We start from the raw sequence: 16,682 nt of genomic DNA on the forward strand, positions 1-16,682 counted from the left end.
CAATTTCTTTCTATATATCCCTCATCAGTACTTTTTCAGTGCTTTGTTTATCACATTACCAGTAGCTCACTTCTGTCCTAAGCTCATACAGACTGGGAGAAGCAGGCAATGGGTAAAATCACAGATGGAAATCCCCTCTTGCCCTAGAATCAGGACTGACTCATTTTGAGAGATACTAGCATGAGTGAACACCAAAGATTCTGGGAATCTGGGAATTGGGTCCAAGTGATTGTATAATGTAGAAAAGATGTAAATGTTATTTGGTTTGAAAGTCTGTAGCCATTGCTTTGTTTTGAGATAATTTCACATTTCAACAGCATTTCAAAACAGTAATGATTTCGTGGTACATGACTCTTTTTTCATGTTAGGCATGAATTACAACTACTTCTGTTAAAATCCCATTAATTTATAAGTTATTAAGCCATACACAGCCAAATATTTTTATCAATACTCATTTTCACACTTTATTTTGGTCCATGCTAGATGCACAGAACAGGAAAATCCAAAGAAGTCAATGCTGACATTAAAGGGTACCATCTAAAGCCACTCATATAGTTAAAGAAACCCTTACATAACACAGCTCTAAACCACCTTGCACACACTACGCAAAAAACGTTCAAGCCAAAGGCAGCCTGCAATGCAGTAATTGTAAAATCCACAAAAATAAGTGGAAAAACATTAATAAGCCTCTGTAAGAATACCAAGGCCTCACATTTACACTTATCACCATCTTAAAGTGGAAATTAGGCTAAGAACAATACACGTTCTTAGAAATCAGCCTAATGTTAATGTCTTGCACACCCTTTCAGCACAGAGGATTCTTTATAAATACATACTTAATACTAATTGCTAATAGACTGTATTCCCTTACAAAGTAATCTTGGAGACAGAACCTGCCTTCTTTCAAAACAAGCAGACAGAGCAAGACTTGTTTTCTTTGACTAAACTGCCATGCCATGCCCCTTGTAGCTTCCCTCAATACACCTGGCATGTTCATCTAAAACTTTTCCGGTGTGTTTAAAAACTTTCACAGTATTTAGATAGCAGCCTCACAGACCCATGTTTGCCCTCACTGCACATAACAGAAATCAGCCAAAAGTCATGACGGCTTGCCACAATTTCAGTAGCTGAATTCTGACAAGTGACTCTGAATTTACCCCAGAACCTGCCAAATCTGCGGGAATTAAAAATTCACAATTTGCCTCATATATGTGAATATTTTGCCCTCTTTGGGTTGCACCTACAAATGGACAGAAATCTATTTTCTCAGTGTAATCATACATTTCTAAAGCACAAAGGGGTACTCCAGAGGCATGTAAAGTGTGATAATTTCAATTAAATTCATGAAGAATGAGAATTTATGCCAAAGAGTTTGCCTATGCTGGCTCAAAACTTGCTGCTGAAAATGATATATATTTGCTAACCCAAGAATGCATTTTCCACTGTCCAGCAGCTAGTTAAGAAGATTAATGACTGCTTTGTAGCTCCAATTAAACTCCTTTATCACCAAGAGGGACCAAACAAGTTTTGATTTCAAAAGTACTGCTTAAGAAAGAAGACCAGGGCTGCATAACACTGACATTTTATTAGAATTCATCTGTAACAAATGGAACTTGTGTCAGCAAAGAACTGATTTTCATACAGACTTTCTGTTGCCACCAATGTAACGAAGTAAGAAAATAAAAAGCACGCCTTTCATTCTGTAAAACATTTACGCGTACTACTAATTAGAGGTAATTGTATCTTTTTTAACAAGCCATTTTACAAGGTAATTTTTTTAAATTTTTCAGTCTATGCATCCAAAACAAGAGCAAAGAACACAAGTTTTTATTATCTTTGTAAAGACACTCCAAGCTTGAATGGCAAAGCCACATAATGGATGGTTATAATGAGACCTGCAGCCTTCTGATATCTGTGGAGTATCAGGGCATCAAGAAAAGAAAAAAAAAAAAAAGAGAGGCAAAAAAAGAGAAAAAAAGGAAAAAAAAAAGAAAAATGGAAGAGAATAAAAGGGAAAAAAAGCAGTTGCTTTTTTAAGTAATTGCAAACTTTTTTTTTCCTTTTTACATGTTCCGTGTACTTTAAATACATATAAGTGGATTTTATAAGCAGTTTCTCACAGATGGGTTCAAGTTATAACATTGTTGGGTGTAGAATCAATAGGGCAGTGCATAGTACAAAGGTATATATAGAAAGTGCAAATCTCCTTAGAGGGCCACTCCTTCCCCCAGCCATCCTCTCCACTGTCTAATCACTCAAATAATTTTTTTAAAAAGAGCTAAATTAAACTTCTGTATAAACCATTTTTATATATTTTGTGGTTTTTTTCCCCGTTGCAACTAATTACAAAATTAGACATAACTACACATATAAACGTAAATAATAGCACCGTATTGGTTATGTTGATGAAACCAATTTTAAGCTTGGAAATGTATGATATATGTAGACAAAGATGCTCACGATTTAAATTAACCACAGAACGCACATATAAGAATACAGAAAGTGGAATGCACATCAATGATGCTAAGAGTTATCTTAAGAAACACAAACCCTAAAAGGAGTATTTAGTTGTAGAACAGTTTTCCTCACAAGTTGGTTCTGCTTTTTTGTATTTTTTTTTTCATTCCCTTATTTTCTTTGGAGCTTGCAAGATGGTCTGCTAGGGAAAAATGTGCTGATCCTTTTACAGATCCAGTATGTAAGAACCTTCCCTAGTCTATGTTTCCAAAATGACACTTCTTTTATTTTTGTGTTTTTCTGATTCCCTATACTTGAGTTGAAGAACATAACCACATTACATAACCTGGCACTTCAATAATTACTTTAAAGTATAAATCAAGAAAGAAGAAGAGAAAGAAACATAGTGCACATTCTTCTCTGGTTCAGATGTAAGTTATAGAATCTCATTCTGAGGTAGCCTTCTATAATACTTCTATTCTTATATATATATATATGTATATATATATATTTGTTTTGATTTTTTTGGTTGGTTTTTTTTCATTACAAAAGTGCTCAAATGCAATTGCTAAAGTTTGGTCTTTCGTATTTTTCTTTCTGCTAGCAGTGGGAAAATTGGAAGAAGAAGAAAAAATGTTGAGATCACATTGACAAGCCATAGCAATGCTCCTCTTTGAAACCCCAAAGAAAGAATTCCTTTGATACTCATGTACTGACAATGGCAGAACATACAATGGAAACCGAGGTCAATGTAAATGGCATCCTATAAAGAGTCTCAAAAAGTACTTTTTGCTGTTTACAAAATTTTCGTTGTTTCCTGGAAGAAAATCTACTGTCATTCTCCAATATGTCCTGGGGGCTCAGTCTTATTAGCCTTACATGAACCTTCCCACTGAAAGCAATGGTTTGACTTTAGCGATCTGTTGACACAAGTGAATAAGCAGGACCTGGCCCAAAATAAATTATAAAAAAAAAAAAAAAAAAAAAGAAAAAAAAAGATGCACTGCTGATGTCAACTACTGCTATTGTACTGCTACATCTCTGCAATGATAATACTATAACCAGTGACACAGTGGGTTTGAAAAGCCAACCAGAAACAGATTTTCAATTTGTGGGCTGGTCTGTTATTGGAAATATGGAAAGATAAAGGGCCTTGACTACCTATGTGTTTTGGGTTATCATTTATTACCATCCATACTTGATTAGAAACCGGAAATGCATATTTTTCAAAATTGTCTGGTACATGTATTAAAACGTTTGAAACGAATAACAGAGATATAAACAAACGGAACTAAATACAAATGAAGGCTAACTTAAAGAAATGCTATTCAAAATAGGCATCAAATATAAGGCACTCTAAATGTAAAATTAAAATAAACCCCAGCATCCCCAAATAATGCTGTATGCCACAAAACGTTTGATTTCACAGAGCAATATGTGTTTGGCTTTGCCCTGTTACATAGGATAAATGTAAATTATATAGCGCACACTACAGACAGTATACTATTGAATACAATTTTAAAACATCTTAATACCTAGTATATTACAACATTCTCCCCTCCTAAAGGGATATGCACTGACCTTTCCCACATGCACACCTCCTACATTTAATAATATGATTTCTTATTGCACTATAGTGTTACAAATATTGAACTTCACTTGAAGCCTAAATCACATACTCTGTGTGCGTGTGTGCATGTGTGTGCATGTGTATGTGTGCATGTGTGTGTGCTCAAGTGGACATGTGGACAGAAGTACTAATTGGGAGAGAGATGATGTTCAAATATCAATGATGTGCATTCCTCACTTCCCTTTGAAACAAAGGTTTATGGACCTTAAAAATGCAGAGATGATCAAATAGTAGTTTGATATAATTGTAGTATGCCGAAAAAGTTTCCCAATGCTTTGATAAATCCAGGTATGTAAGAATTGGTATGTTTATACGCATGTGTGTGAATATCTATCCATCTGTACCTCTGTAACTATACAGAGTCAGACAGGGGTAGACAGTAATACATAACATATATATATATAAAAAGAGAGGGGGTGTGAGTGTGCATGTGCATATGTGTGCGTGTGTGTGTATGTGCTAGCAGCATCTTTATACTTTGCGCCTCCCTGTTGATTCCAAAAGAAACCATTTTGATTTAACTGATTACAATGAATATTTTCTTAAAGAAAAAAACCACAAATAAAACTATAAAATTAATATCTAACAAGACTGTGGTACTGTAGGACTGCACAAAAATGTGCAAATTTTCAAAGTATTTAACATTTCTACAGCACGATATTACAGATAACAGTTCTACAGCTTAAAAAAAAAATCTACATTATTTAAACAAAAATATTAACAGTTATGCAACCTTTTCTTTAATTCACTTCATTGAATGATAAACTCTTGTTAAAAAAAGGAAAAAGTTTACACAGTTAAAAATGAAGCACAGGTCAGCAGTATCTTTACAATACTAAAAAACTAAATCAAGGACTTTCTTTTTAAACATTCCCACATTTTCCCTAAAGTGTTATGATGAGCATTATGACGGGAAAGGGTGATGTTGAAGTAAAGAGTCCGTTTTGTTTGAGAAGCCAGGACCCAACTTTGCAACAAACATCTTGCACTGAACTGCAGTTCTCAAAACTCCTCTTTGCAAAAGCATGTAATCCTGAACAAGATGATCATTTTTTTTGATTAATTTCTTCTTCCCTTTAACTTCAACCAATGTCGAACCCTTGAGGTATCTGTATATGAGATCCTTCAGACGCCCCAGTGGTCAGGATTCTTTTATTATGGTTAGGTTATTAAACTGTGAATTCTTGGTCCACATGGAACAGTTGTTGTTGGGTGGGGTTTTTTTTTGTTGTTTTTTTGTTTTATATATCCCCAATATTTTTGTTCATTTTTTTTAATTTATTTTATATATCCCCAATAATTGCTCCTTAGCTAAGAGTTAAGAAGTACTTCTAAAGCACATTGTATGGCTCAGAAGCGGCTCTCTGGATCTTAAAGGGCCTGCAATAAAAATCCACAATGGGTTTTTATGTTGCATAGTGATCAAAGCTGCCCAGATATTCCAGTGCGGCTCGATAGCAGAACTGGTATTGATCCTGGAAAGAAAGATAGAAAAAAAAAGCATCAAAAAGTCAGCTTTTTTTGTTGGTTTTTAGTTTCCTTCAACTAAAAGTGAATACTTTGTGGCGACAAACAAATACACCACAGAGACATCTGCAGTTCAGTAATGTTCACTTGCTAACATCAACAGAAAACCACTGTGAGTTACAACAGATGCAGATAGACACTCATTTAATGCAATAAAATTTTCCACAGATTGCAGCTTATTTTTGTGCAGAGACTATATACTCAACTACTGACTGTTTGTTATTCTGGATTAAAACAATATCAGCATAAAGCTTTCTTCTGATGGGAACATGCTAAGGCGCTTTTCCCCCATGTATTTGAAAATAAGTAGCAAAATATTCAATTTATTCTACAGCAAATACAACACACTACGTGATAAAGTTCATCAGAGTCTTAATATGGAATGTCATATGGAAAACCATCAGCTTAAAATTCATGTTAAGGAAGCAAAGGGAATCCCAACCTTTCAGTTATACAGGCTTTGATGAAGATGTGAAGATACCTTAAGTCTGTGGCAAGAAAAGGTGCTAGAAGAGAAATAGGCAGCTAAAGCACCTTATTCACATAAAACAGACTGCATTTCAACCTATGCCTGGAAGAAGAAAGAATTTTAGTGTGGTGAGAAATTTGCTTATACCTCTGATGAAACCAACATTTGGTATTTTGTGTTTTTCTCACCTCCATAAAGCAGTCCTTTTGCACGGTTATGTTATGTTGCACACTTACACTAAAATGGAACATCTGTGTCCTCATTTGCCACTGCCATTCAGGGTTTAAATGGTAAAAAAAGAAAAAAAGGAAAAAAAAAACCATAAAAGAAATTGCTACAAAATATCAAGGACGCCTGCTTATTTATCTGATAGTGCTGTGTGTTAACCCTACATAGGTTGCACTTGTTAAGGTAATAATTAAAATTCTTGTGGAGGCCAGGAAACTAATCAGATATTTGTTTCACTGAGATGGTGTGATCACTAATTTTTCATTTCTGTTAGTTGGAATAATCGGAACAGTGGCAGAATGCATTACACATATGCCTAAATTATAAGTGTATGTGTGGTCCACATGGAGTTCAAGTGCTTTGTTGAATAAGGATTAGATTTCCTGGCAGTTTATACCACTGAACAAGAGATTTGTTTTCCACAGAATCCTGAAAGAAATGAGTACACAACACTTCTGCTTGCAGCAGTGGGGATGAAGGGTGCATGCAGAAATAAGTCAAAGCAGGGGGAGGGAGAATATATTGTGGAATTGAACTCTGTCAGGTAGGCTCAAAGAAGCATAGCTGTTCTGTATACTGTAGTTATTTCTTGGAGCTAAAAATGACAGAAAGCAGTCATTTTTCATTTTGCTTATCCAGAAAAATGATGATAATGGAAAAGAAATGGAATTAACTCTTCAGTTTGGTCACAGTGATTTACTTGGCTAACTGACAAGATTAAAAATAAGTATCTGTATTTTTCATATAAGTTTTTATGAAGTTGTCTTTTTAAAAATAAGACTACCCAGCTTCTATTGAACAAGTTTAATTTTCTTAAGGGAAATGGTAAACTCTGGGGAACCATTTTAAATTTCAGAGACTGTAATTTAAAGGCCAGTGTCAATCAAATGATACTAAATAAATGTACGACCTACAATGTTTCCTTCTCTTGCCCTTTTTCTTGGTTTTCCTAACCTATTGCCTCTGACTTAGTTCAGGTCTTCTGCTCAGAAATTAAAGTATAAATTAAGCACAGCATTAACTGATAATGTTTAGACATTCTTTATAATGTGACACATGTAATCAGTTGATACTGCTTATCCCTTTCTTTATTTCTCTATGCCACTCTTGCTAGCACAGAAATTATTTACATAATAGTTCTGAACACGGAATTTACCATTATGATTTTCAGGCCAAACAGCCACTTGCTTGGTGACACAAAGTCAAGAAAAACATGAAAATAGTATAGCATCAGTCTGAAAACATGATCAAACACCTAGCTCCCAGAACAACAACAACAAAAAAATCAGTGGATCCACCTGCAGAAATTATTTGCCACCTTCTTTGTCACTACACATTTCTGTCAGGAAACAGTGCTCAAATAAAAATGGGTGATACTTCACAAATGGTTTTTCTCAACTACCATAACTTAGGATCCACTATTGAAACGATTTTTTTCTTCCCCAGCCTGCAGTAACTAGTGCTGTAACAGGAAACAAGTCCTTGCAGTACCTTTAGGGCAGAATTTACCCTGTAGTCATATGGTCATATATGACTTCAGATATAAATGTAAGCACATTTTATACAGTCTCAAACTGTGCATTTTTTTGTTATTGTGTAAATACTACTTGCCACTGGCTGCCGCATGAGAGGAGCCCCGAAGAGAAGATACAAGGACTCCCTGAAACAACATCTCAGCCTTGGCCAGATTGATCAACATAACTGGTCTACTCTGGCCTCCAGTTGGGAGGCCTGGAGACACACAATCTACAACGTTGCTGATGCTTTTGAGAAAGCACACAGGATCACCCTTGAGGAGAAAAGACAACGCAGAAAGATTCGTGCCCTGCAGAATATACCATCTAAGGAGTCTTTCTGCTGTGCCTTTTGCAACTGGACATGTCTATCTCGTATTGGCCTTTTTAGCCACCAGCACACTTGTAACAAACACGGGTAGAGCCCTTCCCAAATCTTCGTTTGCGAAGCCCAGCCATGATGTAAATACTGCTTCTTTTCCCTCACTATTGTACATGGATACTGTTTTGCTCACCTCTGTCTGTACCATGGCTGGCCGCTGTGTCCGTAACATTTTGACAGTCTGGAAGATGTCTACAACACCTTCATATCTCATTCTTTCTAATACAATGCTCAGGGTTATGAATACTCCAGTCCTTCCAACACCCGCACTGTTGCAATAAAGGAAAAAAAATAAAAGGAAAAAATGGATGTTAATTTACAGTTAATGCTGAAAGAATTGGCTGACAAATTATCTGTGGTTACAACACACCATATGTGCACAAATTTCTATATGGTGAAAGGCTCACTAAGCAAAATTCCACTGCAAATTACCACATTGCATTCAAAAGAATAACTGCACTCAAGCAAATTTTATGTGCTACTAAGTATGTCTGACTCTTCAGTCTTCCTTGCAAAGTGACTTGGTTTTTCATCCAGATACACAATAATCAGTGCCTGCTGAAGTAAATGAGAACATTTGTTACCAATAACATACATTGGAAGTGACAAGAGAAAAAGAAGCCAAAATGCATTTTACTGCTTGCTTTACTTTAGCTTGTTCATGTATATACCTTATTTTGCACATTTTCAGTGTGTTATTTTACCTTCTAGTTCGAGTTAGAAATAGTGGATGTTCAATTAATAGTTTTTGCATGCACACACCAACTTAAGGGATACACAAAAATCTCAAGACAGCTTTTATTCAAGTCTGGCAGTTGATCTTTGCTTTCCAATGGTGATATTCACATACTATGTCTGTCTTTACCAGTCTTATTTATCTTCTTTGAACATATATGGCTTGTTTGCTCTCTGTTCTGTCTTGAGTTTCTGCTATTAGCTTCAATCCTCAAGAAGTGATGAAAATTCTTGTAATCAATAGAGGCAATAGCTGTCAGTTTTTAAAATTAAATAATCACTTATTCATAAAGATTACCCTTGGTCAAAGTGACAGGTAACTGCAGAGAAAAAAAAGATGTTCCAAGTCTGAACTTCTGTGTGTGAAAATTAAGCACTCTGTCATCTTGCTTTTGATATTAATAATTTCACAAGGTTTTCTCCAGGCAGACAAACTTGGGAAGCTGAATATTTATAAGACCTATTCACCAGACAGGAGAGTGGAAGAACATGAACAGAAGGTAAAACCTGAAGAACTCTGAATGTTCATATGAACTATAACAGAGATCCAGTGAATTCACGAAACTAGTGTGGAAATTGAATGTACAAATTAACAGTATTTTAGTGTTTGGCCTAGATTAGTGTACTTTTAGGGCTAATAAACATATGCGATTGGATTTATCAATTTTGCATAGCCTGTGCGCCTTCAGATTGCTGAAGCCAAAGGATAACTGACACAACACCTGAGAAAATATCATGCTGTCATTGCTGATTACCTATATGGGATGACAGCAGGCCTGGACATCTAAAGCAATTGCAGTGTAAGCTCTCCTTTCCCTCATGAGGTAAATTAGAAAGATAATATTTAAGAAACATTCTAAAATATCCTGGAAAAACATCGTTGGAACCTGCTTGGACTTTACAGAGCTGACAACAGCGTGATCTAAACCAAGTAGCCCAGAATGAATAAACAAGCAGAATGAAGGCAGATTACTATTTTATTTTCTCCTTGTTCCTGCTCCTGCTCCACTATTTAAAAACATCCAACAAAAAAAGTATGATTTTCTTAATTGCTGAGAGAACTTCTGGCCTCACATATTAGAAAAGTCTTCATTATTTGAAAAAAATGACTCAGAACTCTTGAGTTCAACAAAAGGAAGGAATTTTTTTTTTGTCTTGTGTTCTTAAGAAATTCACAAGTATCTGGAGATGCTACTTAACAGGGAAGAGAGACTAATATGGAAAGATCTCAGTGCCTGCAAATGTTACTCAGCCTAGAGGGTGGTGCAAAACTAGTTATCAAGTGTGATGTTTTCAGAAAAGCCTGTAGGAAACTGATCCTGTTCCCCTGAGACTGGCCAGCATATTTTAACACGGCAACAGTTCCTATCAAAAAATGCTTAGGATTTCTAAAGAGTGAAAGCACTACTTCATGATGCAGTATGGTTACAGAAGTTCAAACAGTTAGAAACCAAAGTTAGGATGCTTTAATTAGGCATGAGAAAGTATTAATATTTTTGTAAGGGAGAAGAGATTGTTACTACAAATACATCTTGAATGCATTCTGGGAAAACTTGGTCTTCCTCATGGTACTACAAATACATCTTGAATGCATTCTGGGAAAACTTGGTCTTCCTCACTGTCCAGCTAAAACCTGGAATAAGATGACTATAAATATGTAATATTTGTTGAAGTGAAAATTTTGCTTAAAGGTGAACAATCCTTTGCTCTCTCAAATATTTTTAATTATCTGCCTAATAAGGTTAGAAATTTTTAAATTCAACACTCTGACCTAGTTGTAAAAACGCCAGGGAAGGGGAAAATTTAAAATTGTGGGTGGAATAGGTTTACTGTGTAACAGAGAAAGCAAGCTTGTCAAAACTGCAGAGAGGGAAGAAAACCAAAAGGAAGTGGCACTAGCAGAGTTTTAATTCACTTTAAAACTCATCACGGTACAAACTGGAGGCATTATTACAGTAATTCTACCAAGACCAGGAAAGTGCAGTTGTCCAGGATCTTGTGCTTCCTGAAAGAAACAAATAAACTTACTAGTTTGCTAGGGACAGCTCCTACTTATGTAAGTTGACTAACACTGATAGTGATGATCAGCATTACCATTCCCTAAATTGTCATTACAATGATGATAAAGACATTTAAAGACCAAGCCCTGGATAGTTACACCAGAATTGACTGTTTCTACCAAAGTCAATGGTACGAATCTCCATAATTTTAGGATGAAAGATCCTATCCATTTGGAAGGCCTATATAACATACTGCAAACAGTATTCATTGCAGTCACAAGTGGACAAGTTTGCATGGTACAAAGAACTTAGAAGAATAACATCACTTTGATTTCTCATCTGCATAAAGGCATAAATATTGCTTATTATTCCTGTGCTCTCAAAACTCATTAATATTGAAGAATAAGGCTTATTCTTATCAGGATTGTCCTTCATTTTCCCCTGCCAAATGAATCCCAACCACTGCTCTGCAATGCTATTCTCCTAGCAGTCCATAAAAATTTTTAGGCACTTAAAAAAAAGTAGGATTCAAGTAGTCCAATACATTTATTATGTCAGTCTTTCCCCTTCATGATTAGGGGATCATGAAGAACTCAATTTCTAGTTGCTCCCGACTTTGGAAGGACGAGAATCTCTCTCCCTCTGTACATTCATAGACTCCAGAAAACTCATTTGCTTTGTCTTTATGCTAGTATTGGGGCATTACTTGGCTTGCAGTAAGGACCTGGAACTTGTATCAGTATTTTGTATCTCTGTTATATAAATAATAATATTTAATCTCCCAAAAATAATTTCATATTACAAAAATGACTATCTAAAATCCTAATGGAATTTATAGAAAACAATTTATTAAATAAGAGATAAAGGACAAAGATATTATTTTTGTCCATCTGCTATGGAGTCTAGAGAGAGTCTTTCTTACTGTAAAGAAAATAAATAAAAAATACAAGAATATTAAAAAGCTCTGCAAGCTGTTTTCATCTGCATATCAACTGTAAAGGAATTGAGGGAAGTCATCACATCAAAAAATGAGCATTAAGTTCTGAAGTTAGAACTCATCAACCCAAACCTCAATGATTTTTTGACAGGCAAAGTTTCTAAACACCACTTTCTGTTCCATTCCCTTTCTTGATATAGCTACCATTTTTAATTGTCTCATCTTGATAGCTACTAATGTGCTACTGAGGTGTAACTAGCTTGTTTGTGGGTAATAATCTCCATGAAAGTAACAGCCTCACTTTTAATTTCCAGTGGAAAAAATATCAGATATAGCAGCCTGTGATAAGGCTCTTCCTATGCCTTCTGTGTGCAGCATTGACCAGATTGCTTTTACACTGCATTAGAGACATTTATAAGTGAAGAAAAAATCATAGGCTTCCACATATTTCTGAAAAACATTTCTGTACAAACGGAATATCACAGAGCAGTTCCATTTTGTAAAGCACTTCATTGTGTTCCTTTTTAGATCTTCTATTTGAATACGTTTTCTGACAGTTCACCTCTGAAATTCTGTTTAAATATATACCTTTGTCAAATTCAGCAATCATGTTTAGAAAAAAACCAAATCTGCATATCAGTTCTTTTTAGGCATTGCTTACTTACCTGCAATGAACAGAAATTGGTCCATCCTGACCAAATTGCTCTTTTGTTTTATGCACTTGGCCTATGAAGTCAATAAATCCTTCTCCAGACTTTGGCACTCCTTGCTCTGGCCAGTCAGTGAACTGGAACTGCCTCACTGTTCGGGACTGGCCATCCTTTAACAAAAGACACAAATAATGTATCACTACAGCATATTGCAGTCAGTCAGCTTGAAGTCAGTCAGCCAATAATCATAAAGACAATCACAAAGCAAGGACATTGAGAGAAGCTGGGGAATGGCTAAGATCACATTTATGAAAATTCTTTCAATTGCAGTACTGGATGGAGCTTTTGTAGACGCTGGCCTGGATGTGTAGTTTCATTAACGGCATTGCATGGATTCCCTTCTCCACTGCATAGGAGAGTTGTCTGACAGTCTGTGTAAAAAGTGTGTCTGAGGCTAAAGGCAAAAAAACCCCACCAGGTTATATGACTTTTCTGGTAAGTTATGTTTTGATTCCAGCGGACTGCAAATTCCTTTAAATACAAATCAAGAAGAATAAAGTCATCCAATCTGACTTTCCATTTCCTAGATGGCAGCAATATCTTTACTGATAACACTTGTTTAATCACTGCCCTCCTTGCATATGGTATTTTAACAGTATGCTGCTTTCTATGATGTGGACATTTCGCCTGAAAGAGGACTGGTCAAAACAAGCCAGTTGTTTAATAAACTACAAATTTCCCTTCAATAATTGTTAATTTAATTCACGAAACAGCTTGGAGTCAGTTAAAATTGAGAAGAAGGGTTTACTTTTTCAAAACAAGCCATCTGAAGCTCTTCATTCCCTGTGGTTAGGAATACCATTGTTTAAAACTGCAGAATACTATAGCATGGTTATTTTTTATAACAGGGCCACTGGAATTATTAAGTGCTGACTTCTGCTGTATGTCTATTCAATGTGTAAAAAGTAAGGACACAGAAAAAATGCAAGACAAATGGATAAAGTAAATTTGTTCTGCATTTTCAAACACTGTGCATGATGATTTTGACACTGTCAATCTGTACAGCTGAAATACTTAACAGCATGGGCATATGGGCTATGGATGTTAACTGGTGCCTCTGGACATCATGTTTCCTAAGCATTCACCCTGCCATGTCTTCAAAATGGTCTTCTATTAAGTGAAACTCATGAAAAATTGAAATCATTACTGGAGATTCCCCCCCAAAAGCAACAAGTTATGCTGGAGGCAAGAACAATCTTTCTCTTTTTTTCCCTCTACCACAAACACTCAGCTATTACAGATCTTTGAAATGAAATAGAAGGGATTTTAAAAATAACCAAAAGAAAATCCAATAGTTTGCCTCTGTCTTTCCTCTGGTATTGTGGGTGTTTGCCTCCTATGTCTCAGATGAATAAGGAAAACAGAAAAAGCATGTGTGTGCCAGGCACTGCTCCGTGAGAGGACACACATACTGCCTACTTCTACTAGACCACTGTGACAATTCAGTAGTCTATTTCTGTGGTATGCCTTTCACCAAATAAAAAAAAATGAAATGTTTAAAAACATTCATCCAATTTGATTTCTTGTGGTCATCAACAAAAAGAACAAATATTTCCTTCCAAAATAGCATTTTCTTAATATAAACTTTTCTAATCATGGTCTCTGTGATCCCATTTTCCTCCATGAACAAATAATGAAATTACATCCTTCAGATAGCCTTAGGCACATGACATCAATTAATCAGGAAGACATAGAAATAGGTTGATTCCCTACAAAATACCCTTTCATTCTTCTAAAGTAAAGAAAGAAAACCTGAAATTTTACTTACTTGCAAGAAGTTGGTTACATAGATGGGAACTCTTCAGCAATTTCACACCCTGATAGGATTTATACTATAGCAACAGTAACTTTTTTGGGGTAGAAAAGACACCACCTTACTTAAGTCTGGTCTGTCATTGCGAAGACCACACATTACTATTTGATAAATAGATTTAATGGCAAGTATTTGGTTTCTGTGTGTGTCTAAATCAACTGCATTGGTATGCTTCATGATTTTAGTCACTCAATATTCCAAGAGAAGTCTGTGAAATGACAATAACTTCTGTTATTTAAAGTATTTTAATGAGCAGAGAAGTAAAGTTATTTAGCCTATGTCTATAGCTTTAAAGGACATTGGGAACTGATCTACAATTTCTTACAGTACCCTCTGCTACTGACATTATAAACAGTGCTGATTTCTTTTAATGAGATTTTTGCCAACAGCAGTCCAAATACAAATGCCAAATTTTATTAAAATCTTTACTTTCAAATATTGTGACAGTTTACACAGTTAGTTATCAAAATAAGTACTTTCAGATACCTATGTGGCATAGAGGGCTTTTAATGTATAATCCTATTGATTGGCTGACCGTTTGGATTTCTTCTTGCTCCTCACAGGGGAGCATTGTCTTTTGATTAGGCTGTAGAATTTTTAACACTCTCTTACAGCCACCACTAATAGTTTGGCTTTAAATGAGACTGGCCCACCATATTGACCTCTCCAGTTCACAGAGAAAGTGAGTACAAAGCAGTTAGAAGCAGTAGATTGAAACAGTTACAGAGGTCAATTTCACTGTACAACAATTCACAGTTCAGTTTCAGAAATAACAGGGAATTCCACACCAAACACTTGCTGCTGGCACCTGCAAAGGCAACATGCCTCATTTTTTGTCTGTATGGAATTATTGGTCAGCTTGGCTCTGCTAGAACATGGATGGTATTCTAACAGTATGGATGCACTTGGAGATGAAAGGGAGAGAGGATGATTACAACCACTGCGGCATTTACTCTTCTTTAAATGCAACAATTTAGTCAGATGATCTCAATTACTGGGTGTGACAGCCACAAAAGCCAAACTATGGGAAGAATATAATGTACATTTTAGTAAGTAGTTCCCATTTCTTCTGGTAAAGGAGCTACATTTTCCCAGCATATCTAGAAAATTTAGGATGATACTGTCAGCTCACTGATGACTTTAACAAAACTTTTTAAATTTGAGGAGCAACAATATGTGACAGTAAAATGTCACAATAGGACTGTCAAAATGCACATATGCTTGACATTTTAAAAAGAGTTGTATTAATATCAGGTAAAAAAAATAAAACTAGTTCTGGTAAATTTAGTTATTTGACCCTTTCAGACTTTTTACTGGCTTGATAGCTAAAGTAAACAGACTTTCTTAAATATCCTACTTCAATATAAACTCTTGAAAAAACTATTTGGAAATATATTCTGTTTGCACTTCCAACTACAACTGTGGCTTTTTGTTATAATCATTATTTTGGGATCAGAGCTTGGCAAACTATGTCACAAAATACCTCTTCCAGCATGAGACAGAACAGATTTTTAACAGGTGATCTATGAAAACTATCAGCATATTTGTAGTGAAATTGGCTTTTACTATCTCTGCTTACAAGTGTGCTTAAAGACTGATGCTGGAAGACTGTTCTCCACTTTTGTGGTTCTTCACAAAAAGGTTAGCAAAGCTATGAGTCATAGCTAGATCCTTACTAGATTTCAAACAGAATGAAAACAGATCCAGAGTGTCTACAGTTTCTGTACAAAAAACCTACACCTAAATCTCATTTGCCAATAAAAAGGTTCATATGGTGACTTGGTTAATGACAATACTACCCAGTTTTACTTGATGTTTAGATTAAAAGTAGCAGTCTCTCTAACTATGAGAATGTCTAATATTTTGGATGCTGACTGGCAACTCTTGAGTAGTCACTCATGTTATTCCTGGACAGTACATCCTGCTATTTTGATTTCCTACAGAAATGGAGGCTGATAGTGTGTTTTCCTGCCATGCAGACTAAAGTGCTAGAAATGAAAAGTCTGAGAAATGCCAAACATACATTAAAAGTTTATGTATATTTAATCTTATATCAGTGCTCAGTTTTGGACTCAGGAATTCAGATAAGAAATGCAGTATTAAAATGAGGATGCTAGGGTCACAGCTGCATGCATCTACTCTGCAGATAAACTAGAGTGCTGAAAATAAAATTATAATGTGCAAAGCTTGTCAAGCTTTTCTTATGAATGTCATTTGCTCCGCAGTTTTAAATCTCAATGTATTAACCTTCATACTCACTCAGCCTAGAGGATGGTGCAA

At 35.5% G+C, this 16,682-nt stretch overlaps 1 protein-coding gene across 36 annotated transcripts in view; it reads right to left on the minus strand.

Annotated features, from left to right (window-relative positions):
- Positions 1–1,566: 1,566 nt before the first annotated feature.
- Positions 1,567–16,682, minus strand: part of PTPRD (protein tyrosine phosphatase receptor type D) — a 1,159,674-nt gene continuing 1,144,558 nt past the window's right edge. For 23 of the 36 annotated variants that reach the window (XM_064641432.1, XM_064641445.1, XM_064641443.1 and 20 more), the window contains 3 exons: positions 12,545–12,699; positions 8,341–8,476; positions 1,567–5,562 (listed from right to left, as the gene is read on the minus strand). In XM_064641432.1, the coding sequence (XP_064497502.1) occupies positions 5,494–5,562; positions 8,341–8,476; positions 12,545–12,699 (360 nt within the window). In that variant the 3' untranslated portion in view covers positions 1,567–5,493. Of the gene's footprint in view, positions 5,563–6,124; positions 6,353–8,340; positions 8,477–12,544; positions 12,700–16,682 lie in introns of those variants that run through there. The other 13 variants (XM_064641446.1, XM_064641444.1, XM_064641431.1 and 10 more) reach the window with 1 other exon arrangement.

The sequence above is a fragment of the Pseudopipra pipra genome, chromosome Z, assembly GCF_036250125.1.
Source record: "Pseudopipra pipra isolate bDixPip1 chromosome Z, bDixPip1.hap1, whole genome shotgun sequence".
NCBI lineage: Eukaryota > Metazoa > Chordata > Aves > Passeriformes > Pipridae > Pseudopipra > Pseudopipra pipra.